Source organism: Phodopus roborovskii, unplaced genomic scaffold (genome assembly GCF_943737965.1).
Source record: "Phodopus roborovskii unplaced genomic scaffold, PHOROB, whole genome shotgun sequence".
In the NCBI taxonomy this organism is placed as follows: domain Eukaryota; kingdom Metazoa; phylum Chordata; class Mammalia; order Rodentia; family Cricetidae; genus Phodopus; species Phodopus roborovskii.
This window is the reverse complement of record NW_026125052.1, coordinates 15,719,970-15,746,821: the sequence shown is the minus strand read 5'-3', so window position 1 is coordinate 15,746,821 and position 26,852 is coordinate 15,719,970. Positions and strand designations below refer to the sequence as shown.

Here is a 26,852-nt window from a genome sequence, read left to right as displayed (position 1 = left end):
TCCTTGCCTGCAGAGCTCTACTAAGTCTCTCCATGTAACTGACATTCACGGCTGGACGTGCAAGAGAGTTCATTGATGACTTTGATCCCTAGGGTGGGTAGGAATATCTAAACAATGACAATGGTTGCAGCCCTCTACCCATCAGGTTCATCCGTCTGTCTTTCTGTCTGTCCATTCATCCTTTTTTTTTTTTTTTTTTTTTTTTGGAGGCAAGGTTTCTCTGTAGCTTTGGAGGCTGGCCGCAAACGAGATCTGCCTCCCCCTCTCTGCCTCTCCAGTGCTGTATTAAAGGCCTGCGCCGCCACCACCTAGCTTAGCATTTTTTTTTTTTTTAAGATTTTAATTTTAACTCATGCAAATGTTTGGTTGTGGAGTTGTTCATGTGAGTGCAGTTGGCCCCAGAGACTTGAAGAGGGTGTTAGATCCCTTGGAACTGGAGTTGTGGACAGTTTAACTGTTGTAAGCCACCTGATATGGGCGCTGGGAACCGAAGTCAGGTCCCCTGCAAGAACAGTATCAGCCGTCTCTTAACTATTGAGCCATCTCTCCAGTCCCTCTGAGATCCACCGTTACCTGGAAGGCAAGACCAGTGTGTCAATAGAACAGGGACAAACTCAGTCTATGGGGAGCTCTTCTCCTTTAGGGGACGTAGGCTGGGGGTGGGGCTTTATCCTGGTCACTTACCTGGAGAAGTAGGACAGAGGAGTGGGTCAAGGAGGAGACCAGGTCATGCAGAGTGCTCTCCACGCCTAGGTGGCCATTAAGATTCTCTGGGGCCTCCTGCTACTGATTCCAATGGCCCCTTTGGCTTTGGTTTTTCTGTGCTTGAGGAGGTAAGCACTTGAGCTCTGCATTTTAAAGCAGGAAGTGTGGTTGGGCTTGTAGGGATTTGGGCACTTTGTCCTTATCTCTGCAGACAGATTTATGGGTAGCATAGTACTTGGGCTCAGTGTAGACAATTGAGTTTTTCTAAGTCATGTAATCCTGGCTCTCCTAGGTTACCAAAGACCACTGTCATTGTGGGTACCTGCTTCAATTACCTGGGGCTAGAAAATGTGAGGCTGGATTATGTGGCTGCTCACACTCTAAGGTTCCAGGTCTTGTAGGAACCTTGGGTCCAGGTTGACAGTAAATCCCGGGTATTCACAAATCAAGATCTTCTGACCTGAGAGGCTTACTGCTGGCCTACACAGTGATCCAATCAGCCCTCGCTCTTGATTAGCCAAGTTTGCAGCAGTACAGGAGGTTATTACCAGAAGCCTCTGGGTGAGAGGCATTGCTTTTCCCGGGATATGTCCCTCAAGGGCTGCTTTCCACCCCTAGGACTTTCAGAGGGAAGTCCCTTTTCCTTTTGGCTAATGACTACATTTCTGTAGCCCCTTTATGCCATCATATTCCCTTCCCCCTTTTTGAGACAGGATTTTCCATGCTAGATCACTAACTGCCTCTGTCTCCCAAGTGCTGGGATTAAAAGTGTGAGCCTCCATGCCCCGTTACCCTCTTCTTTAGTCTTTCCTGCCATTAGAAAACCCGTCTGGAGAGTATCATTCTGAGCAGCAAAGAGCCACCTGGGAGATGAGGGAGATGGGATGAATGGGGGAGAGAGGGTTGTGGCCCTGTACTGGCTTGGCGATTGCTCAGCCTGGTATACAAGCCCACTCTGTACCCTTAGTGAGAGACAAGTCTGTCCTGGCCTCAGCCCTGGCTGTGTGCCCCAAGTCTCTTCACCGGACCCCCTGGCCTGCTGACATAGCATGTGTGAGCATTTAAATACTGACCATTGCAGGGTTTGTGTCTAGATTTACAGGCTGATTAGCACTATTGAGAGGGTAAAGTCCTCAGGCACCAAAATAAGGAGAGCTGAACGTTTTTCTAGTGCCTTTAAAAATAGATGTGTGGCTCATACCTGTAAGAAGCACTGGTACCAAGATCGAGGTGACTCTGGCTGTGTAGCGAGTTCCAGGCCACCTGAGCTGCAGTGTGAGATCCTGTCTCAATAAAAACTGAAAATGGAGAAAGAAGAGGTGGTGATGTGGCATGAGCCTGTGATGCCAACACTTGGGAGCCAGAGACACGAAGACCAGGCAGGAGTTTAAGGTCATCCATCCTAAGCCACATAGTGAGTTCAAAGCCAGCCCTGGTTACAAGAGATCCTGCTTTAAAAGCAGCAGCTGGGGCTGGAGGCACAGCTCAGAGGTTAAAAGCACTTTCAGATCTTGCAGACCTGGGTTGGTCCCCAGCACTGAAGGAGCTCGTAATTCCAGTTATAGGGAGTCCGATCCCCTTTTCTGATCTCCGCAGGCACTGCACACACATGGCACACTTATATGCAGGCAAAACACTTACGCACATTAAAAATAACTCAAACAAAAAAACAGTGTGGTGACATACGCCTTTATCCCCAGCACTTGGGAAGCAGAGGCAGGCAGCTATCTGACTTTCAGGCCAGACTGGTCTATATAGAGTGGTACGTGTCAGCCTGAGCAACAGTATGAAGCTCTTTCTCAACAAACAGGGAACTGGAGAGATGACTCATAAGAGCACTGGCTGCTTTTCCAGGGGGCCTGGGTCCAATTCCCAGCTCCCACATGGTGGCTCACAACTACCTGCAACTCCGGTTTGAGGGGGTTCAACACCCTCTTCTGGCCTCATTGGGCACCAGACACACATGTGGTGCATAGACATATATAGAGACAAAACACGTAAGATACAAAAATAAATGCATTTAAAGATGTAAAATAATGAAGATAAATTTTATTAAGTACACACACCACATGTTGCAGCTGTATAGTTCGCCTGGGACATTCAGCGTGCCCTGTGAGCACTCTCTCAGGCATCTTTAGCCGTGGAGCCCTTTTTTTTGTTCGCCATGGGACTATTCTCTGGCCAGGCAGGTCTTGCTAGATATTTTTGTTCTCCTGCTGCTTCCACTTAGAAATACTTGAGGCAGATTTCTCAGACTTTATTATTTTAACATCTGTTTGCGGTTTTGAAGAGCTGTCAAACTGGACATGCAACACAGGGATTCAGGCAGGCAGCCCACGTGGGTCTTCCTAAGGTATGTGTTCTGGGTGCACTCGCTGTGTCTTTGCCCACTAGGAAAGAGTGCCACCCTCTTCAGCCGCCATACCAAGGCTATCGTGTGGGGCATGCAGACGCGGGCTGTGCAAGGCATGCTGGACTTCGACTACGTGTGCTCCCGAGATGAGCCCTCAGTGGCTGCCATGGTCTACCCCTTCACGTGAGTCACGCCAAGGCAGGGAGCCCAGAAGTGGCTCAGTGAGACTCTCCTCTTTGGATGAAGCTTGAGTATCAGCTAGCTCCCCATGTTTATAGTGGAAGGATCTGCCCATCCCAGAGTTTGGGACAGTCCATGTTCCTGGGGGCCCATATTCCCTCAGATGGGAACCTTCGAGAACACCAACCTTGCCTCTCGGGGAGGTTCCTTCACTCAGTTTCCCCCTCCCCAGGCCTGATGGATTGGGGGTGGGCTTACTCTTCCTCTGCTTTCTTGCAGTGGCGATCACAAGCAGAAGTTTTACTGGGGACATAAAGAAATCCTGATCCCTGTCTTTAAGAACATGGCTGATGCCATGAAAAAGCACCCAGAAGTAGACGTGCTGATCAACTTCGCCTCTCTGCGATCCGCTTATGACAGCACCATGGAGACCATGAGCTATGCCCAGGTAGATGGTGGATGCCGGGATGTTTGGGTGGGGAATCAGAAAGAGCTTCTGAATGGAATTCACAGTTATGTCCGCTTGGGAGGGAGGACTTGGGAATCAGGAGAGGCTAGGATTTGGGTGGAAGTGCTTGGAGACTTCTACTTCTTAGCAGTGACCCAAGAGGTCACAGTGAGCCGTGGCTGCTTCGATGGGTCACCAGTGATCTGCCCAGACTCTTTCCCTCCCAGACTGGCTCCAACAACAGGATCAAAAGCATTTTCTTGGATTGAGTATAGTTGAGTGGCAGAGCACTTGCCTAGCAAATGTAAGGCCCTGGGTTTGATCCCCAGCACCATCCCCTCAATGCCCTACTTTCTTGTAGGGCATTATATGTATTATTTCAGGAAAGATGTTAGGGAATAAAAAGCAAGTAGATATTTCCACATCCCATTTCTCATGGCCACATGGTTTCTGTAAACCTTCTCCACACCTCTTTCTGTACCAGTAGATAGTTGACAACATCATTTTTGTTCTTTCCAGTCTTCTCACAAGCATCTTGGGTTAACATTTACATGTGCTCCTATTTATTTGTTTGTTTGTTTATTTTTTTGTTCATTGATGTTTGGTCTGCTTGTATGTCTCTGTGAAGGTACCAGATCCTCTGGAACTAGAGTTTCAGACAGTTGTGAGCTGCCATATGGGTACTGGGTATTTGTGTCCTCTATAAGAGCAGGCAGTGCTCTTAACCACTGAGCCGTCTCTCCAGCCCCAAAGATTTATTTATTTATTATGTATACAGTGTCCTGTCTGAATGCATGCCTGTACCAGAGAGGGCACCGTATCTCATTATAGATGGCTGTGAGCCATCATGTGGTTGCTGGGAATTGAACTCAGGACCTCTGGAAGAGCAACTAGTGCTCTTAACCTCTGAACCATCTCTCAAGCCCATTGCATGTATTCTTAATCATCACCCTCACACAGATTTTTACAAGTTGAACTGCCACATCAGAATGGCCAGTTGGAAACTGAATACACCCTGTCTTCCAGAGCTTTCACGGTCTAACCTCCCATCAGTAGACGTTCCAGTTTTGTTTTGTTTGTTTTGAGACAGGGTCTGGTTATCTAGCCCTGGCTGGCCTCGAATTCACAAAGATGCTCTTTCTTTTTTGCCTTCCAAGTGCTGGGATTAAAGTTGTGCCACTAACTCCAGGTTTTTCTTGCCAACACCAAACAATTGTGTAATGAATTGGTGTTCTAATTAACCTGCATGTCTTATGGTTATTAACTAAAATAAACTTTTAGAAACATTGGCTGGCCATTCGTGTCCTATTTGTGGCCATTGTGACCTATCTCTCGTCCCTTTTTTTCTGTTGCAATATTTGCCTTCTGTTACTGATTTGTAAAAGTCCCTTAGACCAATATTTTTTTGTTTGTTTTTTAGTTGTTTGATCCTAGTTATTTCAGCTTATGAGAACATAAAATTGTTTTGCTGTTTAGATGAGTTACTTTTTTCAGGCTAGAGCAGACTTTGACAAAAACAACCCAAAATGTAGCTCCCATCTATTTCCACTATTAAAATGCAGCCACTGCTTTCATTTATGTATAGTCTGTGGTTACTTACACGCTAGAAACCTGTCACACAGACCACAAGACTCACAAAGCCTAAACTATGATCTTGACCCTTTACAGACAGGTCCAGAGCCAAAGAGATGGTTCTCAGATCTTCAGTTCCTCTAGCCCAGTCTGGGCAACTGGGAGCAGCTTGTTTCCGTGCACTGGCCACATCCTATAGGGACAGAGACAAGATTCTTTGGGTACTTAGGGGGAAAGGCAGGTCAGGATCAGTTGAGTCTGAGGGTTTAGGTGAGAGAACGTAGCTGCATACTAGCAGAGATTTGGAAGCATTTATATCTGCTCATGCATGGAGTCTATCTGTCCTTGGCTTCAAACTCAGGTCATCAGGCTTGGCGGCAAGTGCATTTGCTTGCTGAGCTTTTTGCTGACCCTGTGCCTCTCCTTTTGAGAGGAATTTGAAATGACCAGGGCAGTACCTGAGGCCTGTGGGAGGGAGGAGGTGCATTCTGTTCACCTTCCTTTGTTCTTGAAAGCTTGATGAGGACACTGGGCGTAGGAGGAGGACCCTTGTCTGTCAAAAGTGAAATGTCATATCATAGAAGGAGCTTTATTAATCCTCTAGATCCGTACCATAGCCATCATAGCAGAAGGCATCCCTGAGGCCCTTACACGGAAGCTTATCAAGAAGGCCGACCAAAAGGGAGTGACCATCATTGGACCAGCCACGGTGAGTGTCCACTCCAAAAGTCTTCCTAAAGCTGTAGGAAACATAATTTTTTGTTGTGGGTTTTTTTTTTTTTTTTTTCTGCTTTAAAGATTTATTTGATTGATTGATTGATTGGTTGATTATGTATACAGTGTTCTGTCTGCTTGTATCCATACAAGCCAGAAGAGGGCACCAGATCTCACTATAGATGGTTGTTGTGAGCCACCATGTTGTTGCTGGGAATTGAACTTAGGACCTCTGGAAGAGCAGTCAGTGCTCTTAACCTCTGAACCATCTCTCCAGCCCCTTGTTTTGTATTTTGAGAGAGGTTTCTCACATTGGTCCAGACTGGACTGGCCTGGAACTTAGGGTAATCTTCCTGCCTCGGCCTCCTACTGAGCCTTGGAATTGGAGACATGATCATACCTACAGGAAACTCACTTCTATTATTATTATTATTATTGTTATTATTATTATTATTATTATTATTATTATTATTATTATTATTATTATTGGAGAGGGGATGGGGTAGGGACACATGTGCCGTGGTATGTGTGTTGATCAGAGGACAGCTCTCTGGCTCAGTCCTTTAACCATGGCATCTTGATTGAACTGAGGCTGTCCAGTTTGAGGCAAGCTGTTTTACCTGCTGAGCCATCTCATTTGCCCAGTCTCGCTTTTTCACTATCATGGGCTCAGGATTTCAGAAATACCTGCTGTGTTAATGATTCCTGGGTAGATTTTTTTTTTTTTTTTTTTTTTTGTATTTTACTTGAAATGCTAGGGATGGAACCCAGGACCACAAAGGCAGGACCACTGAACCACACTGCCAAACAAGTATTTACTTACTTGTGTGTGGGTGTGTGTTGGAGGTGGTTTATGTTATGTATATGTGAAGCCAGAGTAGATGTCAAGGATTCTCTGTCACTGGCCACCTTATTCCTCTGAGGCAGGGTCTCTCTGAACTTGGAGCTTTCAGATTTTATTGATCCAGGGATCTTGCTGTCTCTGCTTCCTTCAGTGCTGTGGTTACAAGAATCAGAACAGTGCCTAACTGTTACAGGGCTGACTAAACTCCAACTATGCTTTTGGGAGTGCTCTTAACCACTGAGCCTCTCAAGCCTCCTGTCTCCAGTTTTTAAAAAGGCCTCTTCACAGTCTTCTCCTTCAGTTACTAGGAGTTAATGGGAAGATACTTGTTTTTGATGTTTTTATCTTCAAATGCAGCCATAATTCAGTGTCTAATTATTCCTTTAACTATAAGCCAAAGGAAAAAAGCTATCTGGGGGCTTATTTTTGATTCAGAACTTCACATTTGAAGGAATTGCTCTCTTTGTTTTAATTTTGTATAAAGCATTGAAGCTGGGGCTAGGGAGATGGCTGGGCAGTCAGGAACACTTGTTGCGGTTGTTTCCATCACCCAGGTGACACTTCACAGTCCCTGTGGCCCCAATTCTACCGGCTCTGCCTCCATCTTCTGGACTCTGCAGGCATTGTATGCATGCGGAGCAAGCAGAAATACCCATAGACATAAAATGAAAATAAATTTAAGTCAAAATTTGAAGCTAAGTTTGGGTGTGGTGGTGGTAACACCTTAAATCTCACTACTTAGGAGTCAGAGGAAAAAAAAAAAAGGAGCTAGGGATTCCTTGAAGGCCTCATGCATGCCGGGTGAGAGGATGCTGTGTCTCCATCCCTAAAACTAGGACTTTTGCAGTAAGTAAAGGATTGCTTGTATTATAAGCAAGATGTCTCTATGCACTGAGAAGCCCAGCTGTACGGTGCATCTTTGCTGGGTGTTGTAACCCATGAAGTAAGGGAGACAGTGTGATGTGAACTACACAGATCTAAAACTCTAGAGCCACATTTTTGGCATATTCTTCCAATGTCGCCTAAGAGAGGGAAGAGGTTATTCATGGGCAATTGTGATTCTTCAGCCATTTTCTCTCCACTCAGGCCCAAGGCACAGGGCCGGTAAAGTGAGGCTTTGTGGTTGGTCCCTCCTGCACCCTTCATTCTTAACAGCTGTTTCTTCCTCGGCAGGTTGGGGGCATCAAGCCCGGATGCTTTAAGATTGGGAATACTGGTGGAATGCTGGATAACATCCTGGCCTCCAAACTATATCGCCCAGGCAGTGTGGCCTATGTCTCCCGTTCTGGAGGCATGTCAAATGAACTCAACAATATCATCTCTCGGACCACAGATGGTGTCTATGAGGGTGTGGCCATCGGTGGGGACAGGTAATATTGGGAATCTTCCACAGTGGAGTTGGCTGGCTGGGCAACATGCATGCTATGTTTCTTACTGCCTAAGCACTGGGCCCCTAGTAAAGCTATGTAAGTCCCTCATTTGGAGACTCTTCTTATCTCAGGACCAGAACATAGATACTATAGAGAATTGTGTTTTGAAAACTGTTTCAGGGTTTGGATGCTGTATGGGAATGGGAAGGGAGACAGCAGCAGAGTATAGGGGTTAAGAGGCCACTTCCAAAGCTATAGCAAATAGGTTAAAAAATCTCAATTTCCCAGCAGGGGCTGTATAGGCAGATTGATTCCATCCACCTCCATCACTATTGCATATTAAATGCATAAAATAAATGTCCTACCTCATGAAGTCATTGGGGGATCAAGCAAGGTCTCTTAAAATGGTTAACACAGGGCCTAGCAGTAGGTGCTCAGTAGGTATTAGTTAATAATAGTTATCCTCAACTTTTTTTTAAATTTCATGTGCTTTGGTGTTTTACCTGTGTATTTGTCTCTGTGGGGATGCCAGATCCCCTGGAATTGGAGTTACAGACAGTTATGAGCTGCTATGTGGGGTCTGGGAATTGAACCCAGGTCCTCTAGAAGAGCAGCCAGTGCTCTTAACCACTGAGCCATCTCTCCAGCCCATTCTCAGTTTTGTTAGTGGTACTGCTGCACAGTAGTTCATCACTAGAGTAAGATAGAACAAAGGCTGGGACAGTAAATCCATAACAGTGTGGTCCATTGCTGTTGGTTTTCACGGTAACAATTGCTGCATCTGGTGATCTGGTGGGGGGGGGGGGCTCAAAAGCTGCTGGGAGATGGAGTTACCTTGCCGATCTCTGTGACTGCTGGGCCCTGTTAGACTGTATGCCTGGGCGAGGAAGGCCTTGATGGAGTGCTGAGTCAGGCAGCACCAGGGACTGGGTCCCCTCCAACCACTCAGTCCATCACTGATGTCAAAGCTAACCTGGGTCTACAGAGAGAGTTCCAGGACAGTCAGGACTACACCCCCCAAAAAGGACTGCCACACAGATTTTTTTTCCTGGGACATCTCCCCAAATGCACTACTTGGTTCTATCTCTTCCTCTCCCCAAATCTGTTCCGCTTGTTCCTGGCCTCCCCCACCTGCCTGCATTAGCTGAGCTTCTGCATCTGTCCTGGATGTGCATTCCCATGAGCAATCCAGTGTTCCTTGTGCATAGTAGGTGCTTCTCACATGTGCTCACCACCTACCCAGGCTGTCTCCTAATCCTTCATCCTCCCATCTCCTACAGGTACCCCGGCTCCACATTCATGGATCATGTGCTTCGGTACCAGGACACTCCAGGAGTCAAGATGATTGTAGTTCTTGGGGAAGTGAGTTGTTGTTGCTATTACTGCTTTATGGGGCGGGTCCCCTTTTGATTATAAATGTCGTCTATGATTTGCGTTTTTAAAAATCCAAGCACTTCGACACTATGTAGCTTAAAGGGATAGCCCTGGTGATATATCCCTGGAGACTCTGGCTTAGCGTTGGCACTGTTGGCTTTGAGCGCCAGTGAAAGAGGCACTCTGTTCCACCTGGTGGGAGAGTGAGGACGTTTTCTTTTTTAATTTTGGGTTTTTTTTTTTTTTTTTTTAAATTTTATTTGGTTTTTCGAAGACAGGGTTTCACTCAATCTCTTGAATTTTTTGAAAATATTATGTATATGAGTATTTTGTCTTCATGTGTCTATACACCATGTGTGTACTTTGTGCCTACAGTGGTTGGGGAGGGTGTTAGATCCCTGTGAGCCACCATTTGGGTGCTGAGAACTAAACCCAAGACCTCCAAAGTTGGCAAGTGTTCTTACTGCTGAGCCATCTCTCAGCCTCTGCAATCGCAGTTTTAAGATCCAGGAGAGTTTCGTAAGCACATTTCCTACTGTTTTTCTGAGTGGGTCTAATCCTACATCATCTCATGCTCTGGACACCCAGAACTTCCTTAAGACACATAATATCCCTTTGTAATTCCTTTATGCACCTAGGACCAATCTTTTGGGTAGAAAGTAAGCTTATCATCTGTTACATAGCTCAAGTTTGTGTGCCCTGGTTTTCCATGGGCTTTTAAAATTTTGTAACTGTTTATTTATGTTACGTTTTTGGTGTGTTACATGGGCAGTTTTTCCTGCTGTTGGGCTGGTCCTAGTGGAGTGGAGTCCACTAACGTGTGGGCCTCTTCTCATCCCCCATTCTTTTGCAGATTGGGGGCACAGAGGAGTATAAGATCTGCCGGGGCATCAAGGAGGGCCGCCTCACCAAGCCAGTGGTCTGCTGGTGCATTGGGACCTGTGCCACCATGTTCTCCTCTGAGGTATGAGGGGACAGGCCGTCACTGGATAGAAAATGAGGTTGCAGGAGAAGGTATCTGAGGTGAACCCTACAGCATCACATTAAGCTGCTAAGTCCTTCAGTAAGGCTGTATGTACTGCTTGCTTTGTGACCACAAAGCTGAGCCTGACCGAGGTCTACTTGCCAGGGGCTTATCTCATTTGGTCTCTTGTTTTGCACTTCAGGTTAAGGTCTAGAGGCGTCACTAAGCTCTGACACAATGGGGGATGAGGATGAAGAGGCTGTAGCCTGGGCTTAGACTGGAGGTCATGTTAGGGACTCCCTGTGACAGATGGTGGAGAAGGGATTGTTCTTGATGTATTAAGATGACTTACTGGGCTTGTGAGGTGACTGAATGGGTAAAGGAGCCTGTCATCAATCCTGACCACCCTAGTGCAGTCCCCAGAATGTGTGTGGTAGGAGAGAACCAACTCCTACAAATTATTCTCTGGCCTCCACATTCACTGTGGCACTTGTTTGCCCACCCCAGAAGTAAAGATGATGCGCTGTGCAGCTGAGTGGTGGTGTGCTTGTAAATCCAGCTCTTAGAGGGCTGCCTGAGACAGGGGGATGATGAGCCCGGGCTGATAGGTGTTTGAGCTTCTGAGTTGTGGAACCAGACTTCAGAGTCCGGGCTCCATCTTACAGACGATCCTCTGTTGTGAAGGTGGCCAGTCACATGATGATAAAAACAAAATGCAAGATAACAGCTATTTGTCAGGTCAGGTAAGGTGGCGCACACCTTTATTTAATTCCAGCACTCAGGAGGCAGAGGCAGGTGGGTCTCTGTGAGTTCAAGGCCAGCCTGGTCTATAGATCGAGTTCCAGGACAAGCTCCAAAGCAATACAGAGAAACACTGTCTTGAAAGAAAACCAACCAACCAAACAAACTTTGTCAGTTAAGCTGTAGTGGTGGGCTCCTTTAGTTCCAGCACTTGGGAAGCAGAGACAGACAGGTTTCTTTGAGTTCGAGGCCAATGTGTCTATATATAGTGAGTTCCAGGCCAGCCAGAGCTACATAGTGAGAGACCCTCCCTGTCTCAAGGAAACAAAACAGTTTGTCAACTACTTCATTTAACTGCAGTGTGGAACAGCCTGTGGGGTCCTTGATGTTGTGTGTATAGAGAAGGCTTGGCTTCCAGGCTTCCTGCGGGAGTGCAGTGGAGGAGGGGTCATCTAACCCCAGGCCTCATATGCCACCTAGTGCCTTACACCTCACTGAGCCACACCCCTAGCCCAGCAGCAAAGCTCTTTACCTATAAACCCTCATTCTCCTGCCCACCTCAAAGTAGCTGCTGGAGCTGCACATCTCTGAAGGATCCACGCTGCTGCATATCCTGTGGACCGGGATGCAAAGATGCTTCAAAGGAAGTTTACTAGGATAGCCCCTGAAACGCCGTAATAGGGAAAGATGGAAGCAGCCTAGTGTGCGTGCATTGGGAGGAAAGAGCCATCATGCCCATCTGTGTACCAGGAGAGTATGGGCACCATGTTGTGTCTGTGTACTAGAAACACAGGCCTGAGAGAATGATGTAGGTCTCCACTATAAAAGGAAGGAACTCAGGGCACAGTCAGTCTTAGCACAGGGTATGTATTAGAGCTTTAAATATGATCTGTTTGGTGAATGTGAACTATGGAATTGTTTTCTTCCCAGTAAGCAAGAGGGGCCAGGGTGGTCCAGAAAGCATGGCTTGTACAAAGAGGATGGATGATCTTGGAGCTGGATTGACAGCTTTGTATCCCAGCTTTGGTACACATAGTGTGTGCTTGACCTTGAGGAAGCTAATTTCTCCCTGCCTTCCATTTTCACATCTATGATATGAGAATTGCCCATCCTACCTATTCTAATGGCTTAAATGAAAGAACATGTGTGCAATATTTGGCACAGGCCAGCCTGTCATCAGTGCTATTGTTTCCCAGGGCCCTTTGCTTTTCATGGAGGAGTAACAAGCCAGGTAAAGCTGCTGTTTTTGCATTCCAGGTCCAGTTTGGCCATGCTGGAGCTTGTGCCAACCAGGCTTCTGAAACCGCAGTAGCCAAGAACCAGGCCTTGAAGGAGGCAGGAGTATTTGTGCCCCGCAGCTTCGATGAACTGGGAGAAATCATTCAGTAAGGAGTGGGCAGGATGTGGTTTCCACCCTTTCCTGATCCCTACTAAGGACAACAGCCCCTCTAACACAGGGCTATCCAGATACTCTTGGTTCCTCGTGGGCTCTAATGCACTGTAGAGAAAACCCAATCAGGCTGGTCATTTGTTTTCTGAGGCTACCTGATTGGCTGGTTGCCGGTGGCCACAAATGGCCCATGGGTTTGGACATGTTTAGAAGGTGTCGTTCTGAGTATCACTTCTGATTGATGGAATTGAATTATTGGACATTCACTTTCTATTTCTACCCCCTGAACCTGCCTTGGCTGTCTTGTCTCTCTTCCCATCGTCCCCACATTCAGCTTTCCATGAAGCCTCGTCCAGAGGAGGAGAGCAAAGGGTGGAAGCAATAGTCTGGGCTATAATTGTTTTCGTTTAGTTCTTGGGATCCAGCTGGTAGGAGTAGCTGAAGAAGCCTACAGTGTTGGGGATAGAGCCTCATAGTGTCTACACGAAGGGTAACATCTCCTGCCTCTCCCTGCCCCCAGGTCCGTGTATGAAGATCTTGTGGCCAAAGGAGCCATTGTACCTGCTCAGGAAGTGCCACCTCCAACAGTGCCCATGGACTACTCTTGGGCCAGGGTAAGTGTCATGGGTGTCCCTTGGAAGGCTAAGATAGATTTTTTTTTTTTTTTTTTTTTTTGAGATTTATTTATTATGTAAGCAGTGTTCTGTCTGCATGTATGCTTGCATGACAGCTATGTAGACCCAGCTGGACTTGAAATCAGTGATCCACCAGCCTCTGCCTCCAGAGTGTTTGGATTAAAGATAAGCACCACCATGCCTGGCCTCCACTTCTTTTGTTTGTTTGGTTTGGTTTTCCGAGAGACAGGATTCTCTGTGTATTCCAGCTGTCCTGAAACCGGCTCTGTAAACCAGGCTGGCCTTGAACTCAGAGATCTGCCTGCCTCTGCCTCTACTGGGATTAAAAGTGTACCACTACACCTTGCTAGCCTCCACTGGTTGAAAAGGGTTTCTCTGGGTATTTGTCGCTGCTTGTCCCTCAGAGTGGCCAAGACATTCCTGGAACGTTTTTTTGTTCTGAGAGCACAGCTATCTGTTTTGGAAAAAAATCTCTGACCATCACCATAACCCCGTGTCTCTCTGTCTCTGATCAGGAGCTAGGTTTGATCCGAAAACCTGCCTCATTCATGACCAGCATCTGTGATGAGCGAGGACAGGAACTCATTTATGCAGGCATGCCCATCACCGAGGTCTTCAAGGAAGAGATGGGCATCGGTGGCGTCCTTGGCCTCCTCTGGTTCCAGAGAAGGTGAGGCACAGTTGGCAGGGGTGGTAAGGCACTAGGCTTAGAGTCCATGTCCTTCCTCTGACCCAGGAGTTGGGGTGGGCAGACGGGTGAGTGTCAGCAGTTACGTGACCACAGACCAACTATCTTAGTTAGGGCTTCTCTTGATTCCACAAAACATCATAAACAAAAAGCAAGTTGGGGAGGGAAAGGTTTATTAGGTACACTTCAGCATTGCTGTTCATCACTGCAGGAAGTCAGGACAGGAACTCACACAGGGCAGGATCCAGGAGGCCATGGAGGGGAACTGCTTACAGGCTTGCTTCCCCTGGCTTGCTTAGCCCACCTTCTTGTAGAACCCAGGACCACCAGCCCAGGGATAGCACCACCCACCATGGCCTGGGCTGCCTCCACCCCTCTCCCTGAATTAATCACTGAGAAAATGCTTTACAGCTGAATCTTATGGAGGCATTTCCTAGCTGAGGCGCCTTCCTTTCTGATGACTCTAGTTTGTGTCAAGTTGACACAAAACCACCCAGTATACTAACGTAAGGACAGGAAGGTCATTGTAAATCAAGAAAGGGAAAACAAGTGTCTTCAGGAGAGGCCTTGAGAGCTTTTAAAGAAATGGGACAATTACAGTGACCTCAAGGTCAGCTGGGAATCTGAACAGTTGTGGCCTTAATCAGTGCACCTGGTAAAGCTGCAGAGCAGCCCCTAACATGCTTATTTCTTCTTGGCAAATTTTAGTCTCTCATCAGCCTGAATTGTAGCTGTTCGTGTTTTCCATCACTCCTAAGGCTACTCTTCCCTTGTGGCTGACAGCTAGGCAAGGTAGCATATATGTGATTACACAGCACTGAGCAGATCTTCATGTGAAAGCCTTGGGCTCTGTCATGCCTTCTGCAGAGATGCAGCAGTCATGATCTAGGCTTTCTTTGGACAAACTCGAGGTGTAGCGCTTGAGAGGTTTTTCTGTATACTTTTACCTCTCCAATTTCCAGACTCAAGCCTGTAGTCATTAGTGGGGAGATTGAATACTGCAGGATGTGTGGGGGCAGGGGCTGTATCTCCACTCTGGTAGCAAGCATGTGGAGAGACATAGCGGCAGGTATAAATCAAATCCCATTATAGAAACTCAATATTGACCACCAAGGTGACTTTTTTAGCTGGTAACCCCTTCCATCCACTTTTTTTGTTTTTTGTTTTTTGTTTTTTTTTCTTTTAGTTTTGACTTTTTCATCATTTTGAAGCAGGGTCTCATTAAGTAGACCAAGCTGGCTTCAAACTCAAGAGTTCTATCTGCCTCTGCCTCCCATGTATTGGGATTAAAGAAATGCAACATTATACTCAGCCTTGCCCATGAAGTTGTTTTGTTTTTCTTTTTCTTTTTCTTTTAACAGGACAGGGTTTCTCTGTAGCTTTGGAGTATGTCCTGGACTCTGTAGACCAGTGTGGCTGGAACTCACAGAAATCTACCTGCTTCTGCCTCCTGAGTGCTGGGATTAAAGGCGTGTATCACCACCCAGCTGCCCATGAAGTTTTTGTGTAATTGTAGATGTACAGATTTATAAAATAGGTGTACAAATCAAACATTTACTGGTAATGAATTTATTATAAAATAATTCTCTGCTGTATGTATAATTTTACCACTTGTAAAGGCAAGAGCAAATTTATATAGTCATGAGATAAAATTACTTGTTTATTTTTACATAAGGAATTTAGTTTGGGGCTGGGGAAGATGTCTCAGTGGATAAGAACACTTACTGTAAAAGCAAAGGGAACTGAGTTCAAATTCCTGGCTGGGTATAGCAGCATGGTCCTGTAGCTCCAGTGCTGGGGGGGTGGGGAGTGAGGGATGAGTGGGAGGGCCAGCCAGTCTTGACAGACTTGGTAAGTTTAGTGGTTTAGTGAGAAACCCCTTCTCAAAGCAGGGTGTGGTAGTATACACATTGTAATCCCAACAGAGGCAAGTATCTCAGAAGATAAATAAATAAGATGGAGAGCCATTAAGAAAGTCACCCAACCAACATATTCCTCTGGCATCTTCATGCATATACATAATTCCACATTAACTCTTGGCTGAATCTTTAATGGTACATGATATGGGACATCTTCAGTGTTTTCAGAGTTGATTAGTATTTTGATTTTATGGTTGTCAATATTGAGAACACCACTTTGGATGATTATGTATTACCAAATGGCAAAAGTATGTTCAAGACTCTTTCAGAAATTATTGGAAATTCCATCCTAATCCCAAACCAAAGTTGATTTAACAACTCTTTATGAAACTCAAACAGCAATTTTTAAGGTCAAACATTTTGACATCACACAATGCAAAGATGTGCTCGTTGGTAGTTACATAGTAGGGATGATGGGAGAAAAATATTAAATGTCTCTCTTTTCCATATTTAAAAGTAAACATGTCTCAACCTTCTCTCTCTCTTTTTTAAGACAGGGTTTCTCTGTGTAGCTCTGGCAGTTCTGAAACTGGCTATGTAGACCAGGCTGGCCTTGAACTTTGAGAGATTCGCTTGCCTCTGCCTCCCAAGTATTACTGTTAAAGGCACGCGTCACCACTGCCTATCATTATGTCTCTTAAGAGGAGAAAGTTTTTGAATGTTTAGTGAAAATAGCGTTCATAATGTTCCATAGCCCCAAGTCAGAGCCAAGGGTCTCAGACAGCATCTGTTGGTGTTGCACAGTAGGATAGCACTTGTTGATGTTGCAGTTGTGCAGCATTTGTTGGTGCTGCACAGTAGGGCAGCGTGTCCACAGCACAGTGTGTAAATTATGAGTTAAGAGCTAAGACTGCAACGAATGGGCAAACATTGCAGATTCATTACAGTTTGCTTGGAATTAACTTTTGGTCATTGAACATTCAGAAAACTTTTATGGGCAGAAAGATGGTTCAGTGGTTAATATTGTGTTCTGTAACATGTAATAACTGCAGGAATCAGGAGCAGTTTGATTTGGAATTGGCGATAGAATCAGGCTGTGGAAGAAAGTATATCCTTGTCATCATAGCTCCTGGACTTTGTTCCAACTTTTCTCCGTTGCATCTCTGTACTTCCTCTAGGTTGCCCAAGTATTCCTGCCAGTTCATTGAGATGTGTCTGATGGTGACAGCTGATCATGGGCCAGCTGTCTCTGGGGCCCACAACACCATCATCTGTGCTCGGGCTGGAAAGGACCTGGTCTCCAGCCTCACATCAGGGCTGCTCACCATTGTAAGTCTGGCCTTACTGGGAGGGAGGTAACAGCTTTGGCGTCATACTGCCTACATGCAGCAGGCTCCTCAGAGCCCCTGGGTATAAACCCCTAGGCCAGATGCTGTTCTGGGCATCCTGGGTAGGTTTGCAGAGCTAGGAAAACCATCACACTCAGGGCAATGTGGGTTTGTTTCTTCTGCAGGGAGATCGGTTTGGGGGTGCCTTGGATGCAGCAGCAAAGATGTTCAGTAAAGCCTTTGACAGTGGCATTATTCCTATGGAGTTTGTGAACAAGATGAAGAAGGAAGGAAAACTGATCATGGGTATTGGCCACCGGGTGAAATCGGTAAATTGTTGTTCCCGTTAAGTTCTATGGAATGGGTAGTGGCAAGAGAGATTGTCAATTGAGTTGGACACACTTGGGCCTAGAGAGATGGCTTCACTCTTAAAGAGGACCTGGGTTTAGTTCCCAGCACCCACATGGTAGCTCACAACCATATCTGAAGTTCCAGGGAACCAAACACCCTCTTCTGGATTCTGGATGCCAGCACACAGGTGGTACACACACACACACACACACACACACACACACACACACACACACACACACACACACACACGCACGCACGCACGCACGCAGGCAAAACACACATATAAAATTAAAATACAACTTTTAAGAAAGAAACACTGAAGCTCTTGACCCCCAGTATGCATAGCTTGGGGCATGTAGACAGATGCCAAATGCAAGGTGATTCTTTCCTGATCATAATACAGATGGATGGCCCTAAGAGTTCTCAGTTCATTCAGCTTCAGTTTTCCAAATGTACTTGTAGAAGAAAGGGCCAAGATCAGGAAGGAGAATACAGTACTTCCTGGTACACAATCTCAGTGACCTATGGCAGCGACACTGTAACTACCATAGGTTGGCTGTGACTGTTCTGTCATTCATGCCAAGCCTCACTGGGATGTGTGCGACTTCAGGTGTGGCAGTCAAGTGGAGTCTATGTGGCTAGAACTCAGGCTGTCAGGCTTGATGCAGGTTCCTTAACCCACTGATCCATTTCTGGCCCTTACCTCACGTTTCATTGGCTAAAGCAAACCACTTGATATACTTGCAGTAGAAAAGTAGAAATATTAAGGCAAGCCCAATTGGAATAGATCATAGGAAAAAAACAGTATTTTAAACAGTGTGGTCCTGTGCAGGGCTGACAGGCATCTGACTGAATGTCCTGATAGTGTGTCCTTTCAGGTCACTGGTGTTTGGATTTAGTGTGTCTGAGTCATCTCGCTCACCCACTGTCAGCCCTGGGGTCCCTGTCTTAGTTGAAGTCCTCCTCTTCATCTTCTCTTCTGTTTGTTTATTGAGGCAGGGTCTCCTCTATGCCTTGGCTGTCCTGGAACTTTCCTTATGGTGTCTAGACTGGCCTCAAGCTCAAAGATCATCTTGTCTCTGCCTCCCAAATTGTGGAATTAAAATCTTGCCCCCTTACACCCTGCTTAATTAGGGTTTCAGATGCTGTGATAAAAATACCTCAATCAAAAGCAACTTGAGGGAAAAGGTTTATATCATCTTACATCTCTTAGGCAAGGGAAGCCAGGGCTGGAACGCAAGGCAGGGACTGAAGCAGAGGCTGTGGAAGAATGCTGTTTACTTACTGACTTGGTCAGCTAGCTTTCTTATACAACCCAGTACCACCAGATGGCACCACTCACAGTAGCTGGACCTTCCACAGCAATCATCAAACAATGCTCCAGCAAAGTTGCCATGGGCCATTCTGATAGAGGCATTTTCTCATTTGAGGTTTCTTTTCCCAAATCAAATAACTCTAGTTTATTGACAAAACAAACAAGCAAAAAAAAAAAAAACACCAAAACAAAAAACAAAAAAACAACCAGGACAGGATATTCTCTTAACAAATGTTATTTGTCAATGTCACAGTTCTGGATTTTTTTTCTAAGATTTTGGGGTGCCCGGTTCCCAGCTTGTGCAGAACATCTTTGTAGCTTAACCAGATGACAGAGCTGGTGGGTAGCCTGGCTTCTAGCCAGACCCAAACAGGGTGGAGAGTGACTGAGTCCAGTCCCCTCTGCCCAACACCACAGATGTTAGGTAACTTCCTGAACATCTGGGGGCGGGGGGCTCAACTCCTTTCTTGTAACAAAGAGATCACTGCAGAGGTTGTTTAGAGACCCAAGTGAGACATGAGGGGACTTGAAACTCTTGCGCCTCCCAGCATTGTCATTATGGGTGCTACGAGGAACTGGAAACAGGGTTAGGTCCCATGCTGGCTCCAGGATAGGACAGATAGAGCTCTGTCTACTTGGAACACAAGCACTTCCGCTGCCTGCGTGTCTGAGGTGGTGTTTCTGTAACTGGGTCCTTTTTAGATAAACAACCCAGACATGCGAGTGCAGATCCTCAAAGACTTTGTCAAACAGCACTTCCCCGCCACCCCGCTGCTCGATTACGCACTGGAAGTGGAGAAGATCACCACCTCAAAGGTAATGGAGGCCTGGAGGGCTTACTTTTGGAGGGCTTTGTTTGTTTGCTTGCTTTTTCCGACAAGGGCTCATGTAGTACAAGTTGGCTTTGAAGTCACTATTAATAGAGCGTGCCGTCCATCTTCTACACCCTGGTTAAATAGGTCATTTTAAATGGTTTCAAAATTCATAGTCATCATGTCCGCTACTTCCCATTGCTGTGACAAACACCTGGCAGCACATTATGGGGAAGAGGATCGCTGTGTTGACTTACAGCTGGGGTGACAGGGAAGGCCTGGCAGGACAGTGGCCCGTGCTACCCCAGCTAGCTCTCCTGTTCCCCTCCACTTGGGCACCTAGCTTGTGGGATGGGGCTTTCCACAGTCACAGCGGGTCTCCTTATATCAAATCCTCTCTGGAAAGTTCTTATGGACACACCTAGAGGTGAGCTTTGCTGACCTCCCACGAGCTTTTCAGTCTACTCAAGCTACTTATCAAAATGAACTGTCATAATAACAGTAGTAGTAACTAACAAAGAAAAAAATGAGAAATGATAAAACTTTGAGGTTTTTTTCCCCCCCCCCAGAAACCGAATCTTATCCTGAATGTGGATGGTTTCATTGGCGTCGCATTTGTGGACATGCTTAGGAACTGTGGCTCCTTCACCCGGTGAGCATCTCAGCCTCCATCCCAGCATTGGCTGATTTTCACTGCTGCTTCCTCCCAGCTGTGAGGGAACCTAGAAAGTGTCTCGAGGCATAAGGAGGAGACTAAAAGTTGCCTCTAGCCCTGCCACCCACAGCACCCACTTTGCCACTTTGGAACTAATGAACTGCTGGTGGGCAGGAGCGATGCTGTCTCTTGGGAGGGTGGTCATGTAAGTCATTTTAAAAGTACAAGTGGTCTGTGTCTTTCAGGGAGGAAGCTGATGAATACGTTGATATTGGAGCTCTCAATGGCATCTTTGTGCTAGGAAGGAGTATGGGCTTCATTGGTGAGTTGGCTGTTGTTTAAGGGTTTTTGTAATATGCTACACTACTTCCTCTGTGTGTAAACTTCTGCCACAAATGTCACAAGTTTTTTTTTGTATTCACTGTGTAGTCCCAGATGTCCTGGAACTCACTCTGTAGTCCAGGCTGGCCTCAAACTCACAGAGATCTGCCTGCCTCTGACTCCCAAGTGCTGGGATTAAAGCCATGTGCCAGCACTTTATTTCAGGGAATAGTTTCTATTACTAGTTAAGAAAAGTAGAATGCAGTTTAGCAGTTCCCATTTTGCTAAGTCTGATGTATGATACACCTATAGAATGAATCTGGAATTCCTGCTGTTTTGGGGTGTGTGTGTGTGTGTGTGTGTGTATGCATGCCTGTGTGCTCATGTGTGCATGTTGTTTGTATTATGGATTTGTTATCTAACCTCACTGTAACCTACCACAGAGCTATATTCCCAGCTCAGTGTCTACATATTGTATGCCGGGAAGATCTCCCTGCCCATTCTCTGCCCTTTATCATGCTTATGAAACTAATGAAAGATGCATTGGCTCCATTTTAGGGCACTATCTTGATCAGAAGAGGCTGAAGCAGGGGCTATATCGTCACCCATGGGATGATATTTCCTATGTTCTTCCGGAACACATGAGCATGTAACTGAATGAGGAACCCTGCTGTATGCAGTAAAAGGAAGACATGAGCTCCCTTCTGGGTAATGACGGACAGACAGCTGGAAGCAGAGTCCATTATAGGCTGGGCCTGGAGCAGAAATAGCCATTGATGTACAGGCATGGAAGACCAACACCTACAGGCTAGTACCCATTCAGTCCGCATAAAGAAGCTTAGTATTTTTTTTTATATATATACATATATAGGCATAGAAATTGAAAACCAAGCCAATACTTGTGACATTTGCTCTGCTACCTGCTGTATCTATTATACGGAAGAATCTAAGCACTGTCAGAATAGTGTTCTTCTAGGTTCTAGGGCCTTATGATGTTGCTTTCTTTTTTTAATTAGTTAAAAATTCATTTTTCCTTTGGAGGAAGGGAATGCAACTTTTAAGACTTCAAGATACTGTCTGTCTATAGGACCCACTGACATCTGGTATCCCCACTTCCTGGCCATCTTCACTTAACATGAAGACTGTATTAGTCTGGATTTTAAGGATCATTTTTTTTTTTTTTTTTTTTTTTCTGTTATATGTTAAGGGTTTATTTAGTATCCCACTGAAATGTTCTGTGTTACGGATCAATGTCTACTTATGTCAAGGGGAGGGGTGGGACCATTAAATCCTTAGCCGTTGTCATACATATGTGGAGTAGTAACTTAAATGTAAAGTTGTAACATATGAGTGTTTAAAATGGAAACACAAGCAAAAAGCTGTGAAATGTCTTATGTCTCATGTTCTGTGTTTATGCAGCTGATTTGTCTGTTACTGAAGTGTGGGTCCAAAGACTCATAGCTGTTTTGCATCTGTAACCCACAAAGATTCTGGACAGCTGCCACCTCAGTCTCTTCTCTGTATTACCATGTTTGGTTTAAATAAACTATACAGTAGCAGTGATGTGTGGCTGTTCTGTGTCATCTACTTTATGAGACAAAGCTGTTCTGGAACTATAGACAGTGTTGGCCTCTGCTGGGATTATAGGCATGCACCACTACACCAAACTCTTAGTTGTAGCATTTTAAAATGTAGCAAGAGTTCTAATTGGTCTTAATAATAAAACTCGGAGTCAGATATTAGTGGGGGAAAGCTGAAAGATATAGAAGCAAAGCAGCCAGCCACTAGCCCTTACCTCTACCTCAGGCCAACTATGATCCTGTCTCCATGAATTCTCAGACTGAATGCTCTCCATGAAAAAGCAGACTACCTCCCGCTTTATATTCCTCTCTCCACCCAGCCACATCACTCTGTCTCTACCTCTGTAGTGCTGGGATCATCTTTGTGTGAGCTCTGTTTCTCTTTTAGAATGGGTCAATTTCATGTAGCCCAGGGTGGGTGACCTTGAACTAACAGAAAAGATCTGTGCGCCAAGTCCTGGGATTAAAAGTGTACCCCTACTGCCTGGCCTCTATGGTTAACTAGTGTGGCTAGCTTTGCACTCTGACCTTCAGGCTAGTTTTATTTGTTAGATCACAAGCAAAATATCACCACATTAAAATCTACCTCCACCTCTTGAAAAGAAAAATATAATGAAAACACTGGTATATATCATCATGCCCCAAAAACCCCCGAAGGCTATAAAAACCTTAAAGTTGAGGCTTAGTGGTACCTTTAATTCCAGCACTTGGGATCAGAGTTCAAGACCAGCCTGATCTCTGTAGCACCTACTAGTTTTTTAAACACCTATGGCCTCAAAACCTGTTTTGTTGTTTGTTTGCTTGTTTTTTTTTTTTTTTCAGACGTAACATTGGCTGTCCTGGAACTCTCTCTGTAGAACAGGCTGGCCTCAAACTCAGAGGGAAAGATTCACCTCCCTCTGCCTCTCCAGTGCTGGGATTAAAGGTGTGTGCAACCACCACCTGACTGTGAAACTGTCTTTCAAAAAAAAATGTAAAAAGATGATCTGGAGAGATGGCTTGGTGGTTAAAAGCACTTGTTGCCTGTCCTGAAGTCCTGAGTTCAGTTCCTAGGACCATATCAGCTTGCTCACAACTATCTGTAACCCAGCTCCAGGGGATCCTTCACCTCTGGCTTCTAGGGCACCTTCACTCATGTGCAAATACTCATATGTAGAGGCACCTACATATAATTAAAATTACTTTTTAAGTCTTCAAAAATAAAGGAAAAAGAGATTAAAACATGAGTTTATTTAAAAAAAAAAAAAAATCCACTTCTAGCCCAGCAGTAGTGGTACACGCCTTTAATCCCAGCACTGGGGAGGCAGAGGGAGGCAGAGGCAGGCAGATCTCTGTGAGTTCAATGTCAGCCTGGTCTATAGAATGAGTTCCAAGACAGGCTCCACAAGCTACACAGGGAAACCCTGTCTCAAAAAAATAAAAACAAACAAGAAGAATCCACTTTAACCCACACTTCCCTCTTTCTCAATTAATGGTAACTCTAGCTGTTACTCAAGCCAAAAGCTGGAGTCACCCTTCTGTTCTCCTGGGTTCCATGTTCTGTTGATTTACTCTTGAACTCTCCTCTGATCTATCTATATCTGCTAACTGGTGCCCTTATTTCCTCTTTTGTCCTGGTACAATCCACCCTCCATACAGACACAAGTGACATTTAAAAATCAAGTTGAGGGCTGTTGAGATGGCTCAGCAGGTGAAGGCATGACCTCATGAATGACCACGTGGAAGGAAAGAACTGAGTAAAGGTTCTCTAACCACAGGTGTGCCAAGGCCCATGCGTAACTACACTACACCTATACTAAATAAATGTAAAAATAAAGTCAAATGAAGACACTTCACTTCCTTGTTTGAAAACCCAAAGTGGCTTTTATTTGTTTTATTTATTTGTGTTTTTGAGACTATTTCTCTATGGCGCACTGGCTGTCCTGGAACTCACTCTGTAGACCAGGCTGGCCTGGAACTCACAGAGATTCTCCTGACTCTTCCTCCTAAAAGCTGATTTATTTACTTGTATTTGATGCATATGAAATGGTATATGCAGTAAACATTTGATTCAGCACTACCTCATTTAATCCTGTGTTCTTCTAAAGTAGGCAATATCCACTTTGAGAAAGGCAGATATTAAGTAACTCCTCATCTTCCTGCACTTAGCCACAGTGCAGTCTAGCCCCGGCTGACATACTGGAAATGGTTCCAAGTGCTAGGAATACAGGTGTGTGCCACCATACTACCATACCCCTCTAAGACCCAAAGTCCTAAGCCTTTATTCCCTTTTAAAAATATTTCTGGAGACTGAAGAGACAGTTTGTAACACGAATAAGTAAAAGACTCAGAAACTGATATTGGGATTCAAACTTCAAGCTGAAGATCAGAAAAGCAAAGCAGCTGGCTGCTCACTTCTTACCTCTACCTCGGGCCTAATGGGCTGACCCTGTCTCCACAAGCTCTCACCAAGCCTCAGACTGTAACCTCAGTTACAGTCTGGAGAATGAATGCCTCTACTGAAACCTTGCTTCTGTCTTATATCCTTCCTTAATGTTCAGCTCAAAGGTGTGAATTATAATTCTCTTTTAAACTGATTCACTCTTGTGTAGGTCTGTCTACCTCTTAATACTGAGTCCTAGGATTAAAGGTGTGTGAAGATGGAGTTTCTATTCTGCTAGATCCGAAAGTTGTTTAGTTCCAAACAAACACACAGAGTCTTATATTAATTATAAACTGCTTGGCCAATGGCTCAGGTTTCTTATTGGTTAGCTCTCTCTTAATTATCAACCCATTTCTATTGAACTATGTATTGCCATGAGGCTGTGGCTTACTGGTAATGTTCCATATGTTACTCCTTCAGTGGCTACATAGTGTCTCCTTGCCACTCTGTGTTCCTCTTCCCAGCGTTCCTAGTCTGTTAGCCCCACTTATAATAGTTCCAGCCTGACTACTGGCCAATGAGCATTTATTTACCAACCAATAAGAGAAACTATTCACAGCATACAGAAGGACATCCTCCATAATCTCTTTTCTATCTAAATAGCATAGTAAAATTATATATAACAAAACAGTTATTAAGCAAGAATTATTGTTAACAATATTTAGACCATTAACATTGTAACTTATCTTTTATCATAACCAAGGAAAACCATAACCATAGCCATCTGTCTTCAATTCCATCAAAGACCTCAGAAGGATAATAGATAAACTCTAGAATTGACAGAGACATCTCATTGCCTGGACAGTCACCCAAAATTCCTTTGTAATATTGGGGCATCCATCTTCAGCCTATAGGCCATAGTGTGTGGCAGACTATTTGATGAAGCAGGAAACCTGAAGGTCCATCCTGTCCCTTGGCAAGTTCAGCAGTCACTTTTCTTTGTAACCTGCTTGTCCAGATTGGACAGTGTGCTGTCAAGCAGTCCAGACAAGAACAGTTTCTTGTCCAAATGGCAGTTTCTTCGATGCCCATCTTCCTCTCTGATATAATTGGTGTTGCCAGGAGCAGTTGTGTCTCATTGTCATGAGAACCCTAATAAACCACTTTAAATGCCATATTCTGTAGGGCTTTGAAAGGTTTTGAAGAATGTCTATTCATTTGAAATATATCTCTGTATATCTAGAAAACCTAACTAAACATAACTTTGACTATTATAGGTGACTATAAATTTGTATTTTTAAATTATACATTACATTTTTAAATGATCTGTATAAACACAATATCTAAACAAGAGTAGCAATATGCATATAGTAAAATTGGCCTCAAATTTGTATCAATAAACCAAAATCATATCAATGTAAAGTATTCATTTCTATATCCTATTCCTTTTTTTTCTTTAGAAAGAGATTGACTGCGATCATTAATCATTTATAACTAACCCTGTTTAAATGAAAACAAACATTTGTAAATAATATTTGGGAATTTGGGCATTGTTCTCTCTAAAGTGCTTCCTGCTGTTTGGGGTACTATCAATCCCATGGGGAGCCTGAGAAAACAGAACCATGGCTAAATCCTGACTGTAGTAGTCTGAGGCTGCATCATCTTAGCTGTTTTGGATGTTGGATCGCCTGGGCCATTGCTTTAGGGGGTCTTGCTTGATCAAACCATAATTAATCTAGAAAGAATCCACAGCTTTTCATCTTCTGTGGAAACAAAAGCAACATGTCTGTAGATTCAAATTTTGAAGTCAAGGAATTTTCAAAATACATAGGTTGGATTGATCCAGCAGCATTTATAATCATTTTCTTTTAGCAGCCATTGCTCTATCCTCAGTAATCAAACAATTGAAAGACAACACAATAACATACAGTACCCAGACTGTGTATTCTCCATCTTTAGGTGGTTTATTTTTTATTACATGATTTCTTTCATTTCTTTGGGTTTTTTTTTTTTTTTCAGACAGGGTTTCTCAGAGTAACTTTGGCTGTCCTTGAACTCATTCTGTAGACCAGGCTGGCCTTGAAATCATGGAGATCCACCTGCCTCTGCCTCCTGAGTGCTGGAATTAAAGTTGTGCACTACCACACTCAACTACTTTTTTTTTTTTTTTTTAATAACCGAGACCTTTCTGGTTTCTGGATACCCACACAGGTCATACAGATACATATGCACACACACACAATTTTTTTTAAAAAATTCAGCCAGGCAGTGGTGGTGCACACCTTTAA

At 44.7% G+C, this 26,852-nt stretch overlaps 1 protein-coding gene across 2 annotated transcripts in view; it reads left to right on the top strand.

Annotated features, from left to right (window-relative positions):
* Positions 1-22,013, top strand: part of Acly (ATP citrate lyase) — a 40,944-nt gene extending 18,931 nt beyond the window's left edge. For both annotated transcript variants that reach the window (XM_051176466.1, XM_051176458.1), the window contains 15 exons: positions 3,100-3,241; positions 3,518-3,686; positions 5,863-5,967; positions 7,990-8,186; positions 9,467-9,548; positions 10,414-10,524; positions 12,523-12,650; positions 13,176-13,269; positions 13,806-13,960; positions 17,016-17,166; positions 17,351-17,494; positions 19,537-19,650; positions 20,216-20,298; positions 20,547-20,623; positions 21,181-22,013. In XM_051176466.1, the coding sequence (XP_051032423.1) occupies positions 3,100-3,241; positions 3,518-3,686; positions 5,863-5,967; positions 7,990-8,186; positions 9,467-9,548; positions 10,414-10,524; positions 12,523-12,650; positions 13,176-13,269; positions 13,806-13,960; positions 17,016-17,166; positions 17,351-17,494; positions 19,537-19,650; positions 20,216-20,298; positions 20,547-20,623; positions 21,181-21,275 (1,847 nt within the window). In that variant the 3' untranslated portion in view covers positions 21,276-22,013. The remainder of the gene's footprint in view (positions 1-3,099; positions 3,242-3,517; positions 3,687-5,862; positions 5,968-7,989; positions 8,187-9,466; positions 9,549-10,413; positions 10,525-12,522; positions 12,651-13,175; positions 13,270-13,805; positions 13,961-17,015; positions 17,167-17,350; positions 17,495-19,536; positions 19,651-20,215; positions 20,299-20,546; positions 20,624-21,180) is intronic.
* The last annotated feature ends 4,839 nt before the right edge of the window (positions 22,014-26,852 follow it).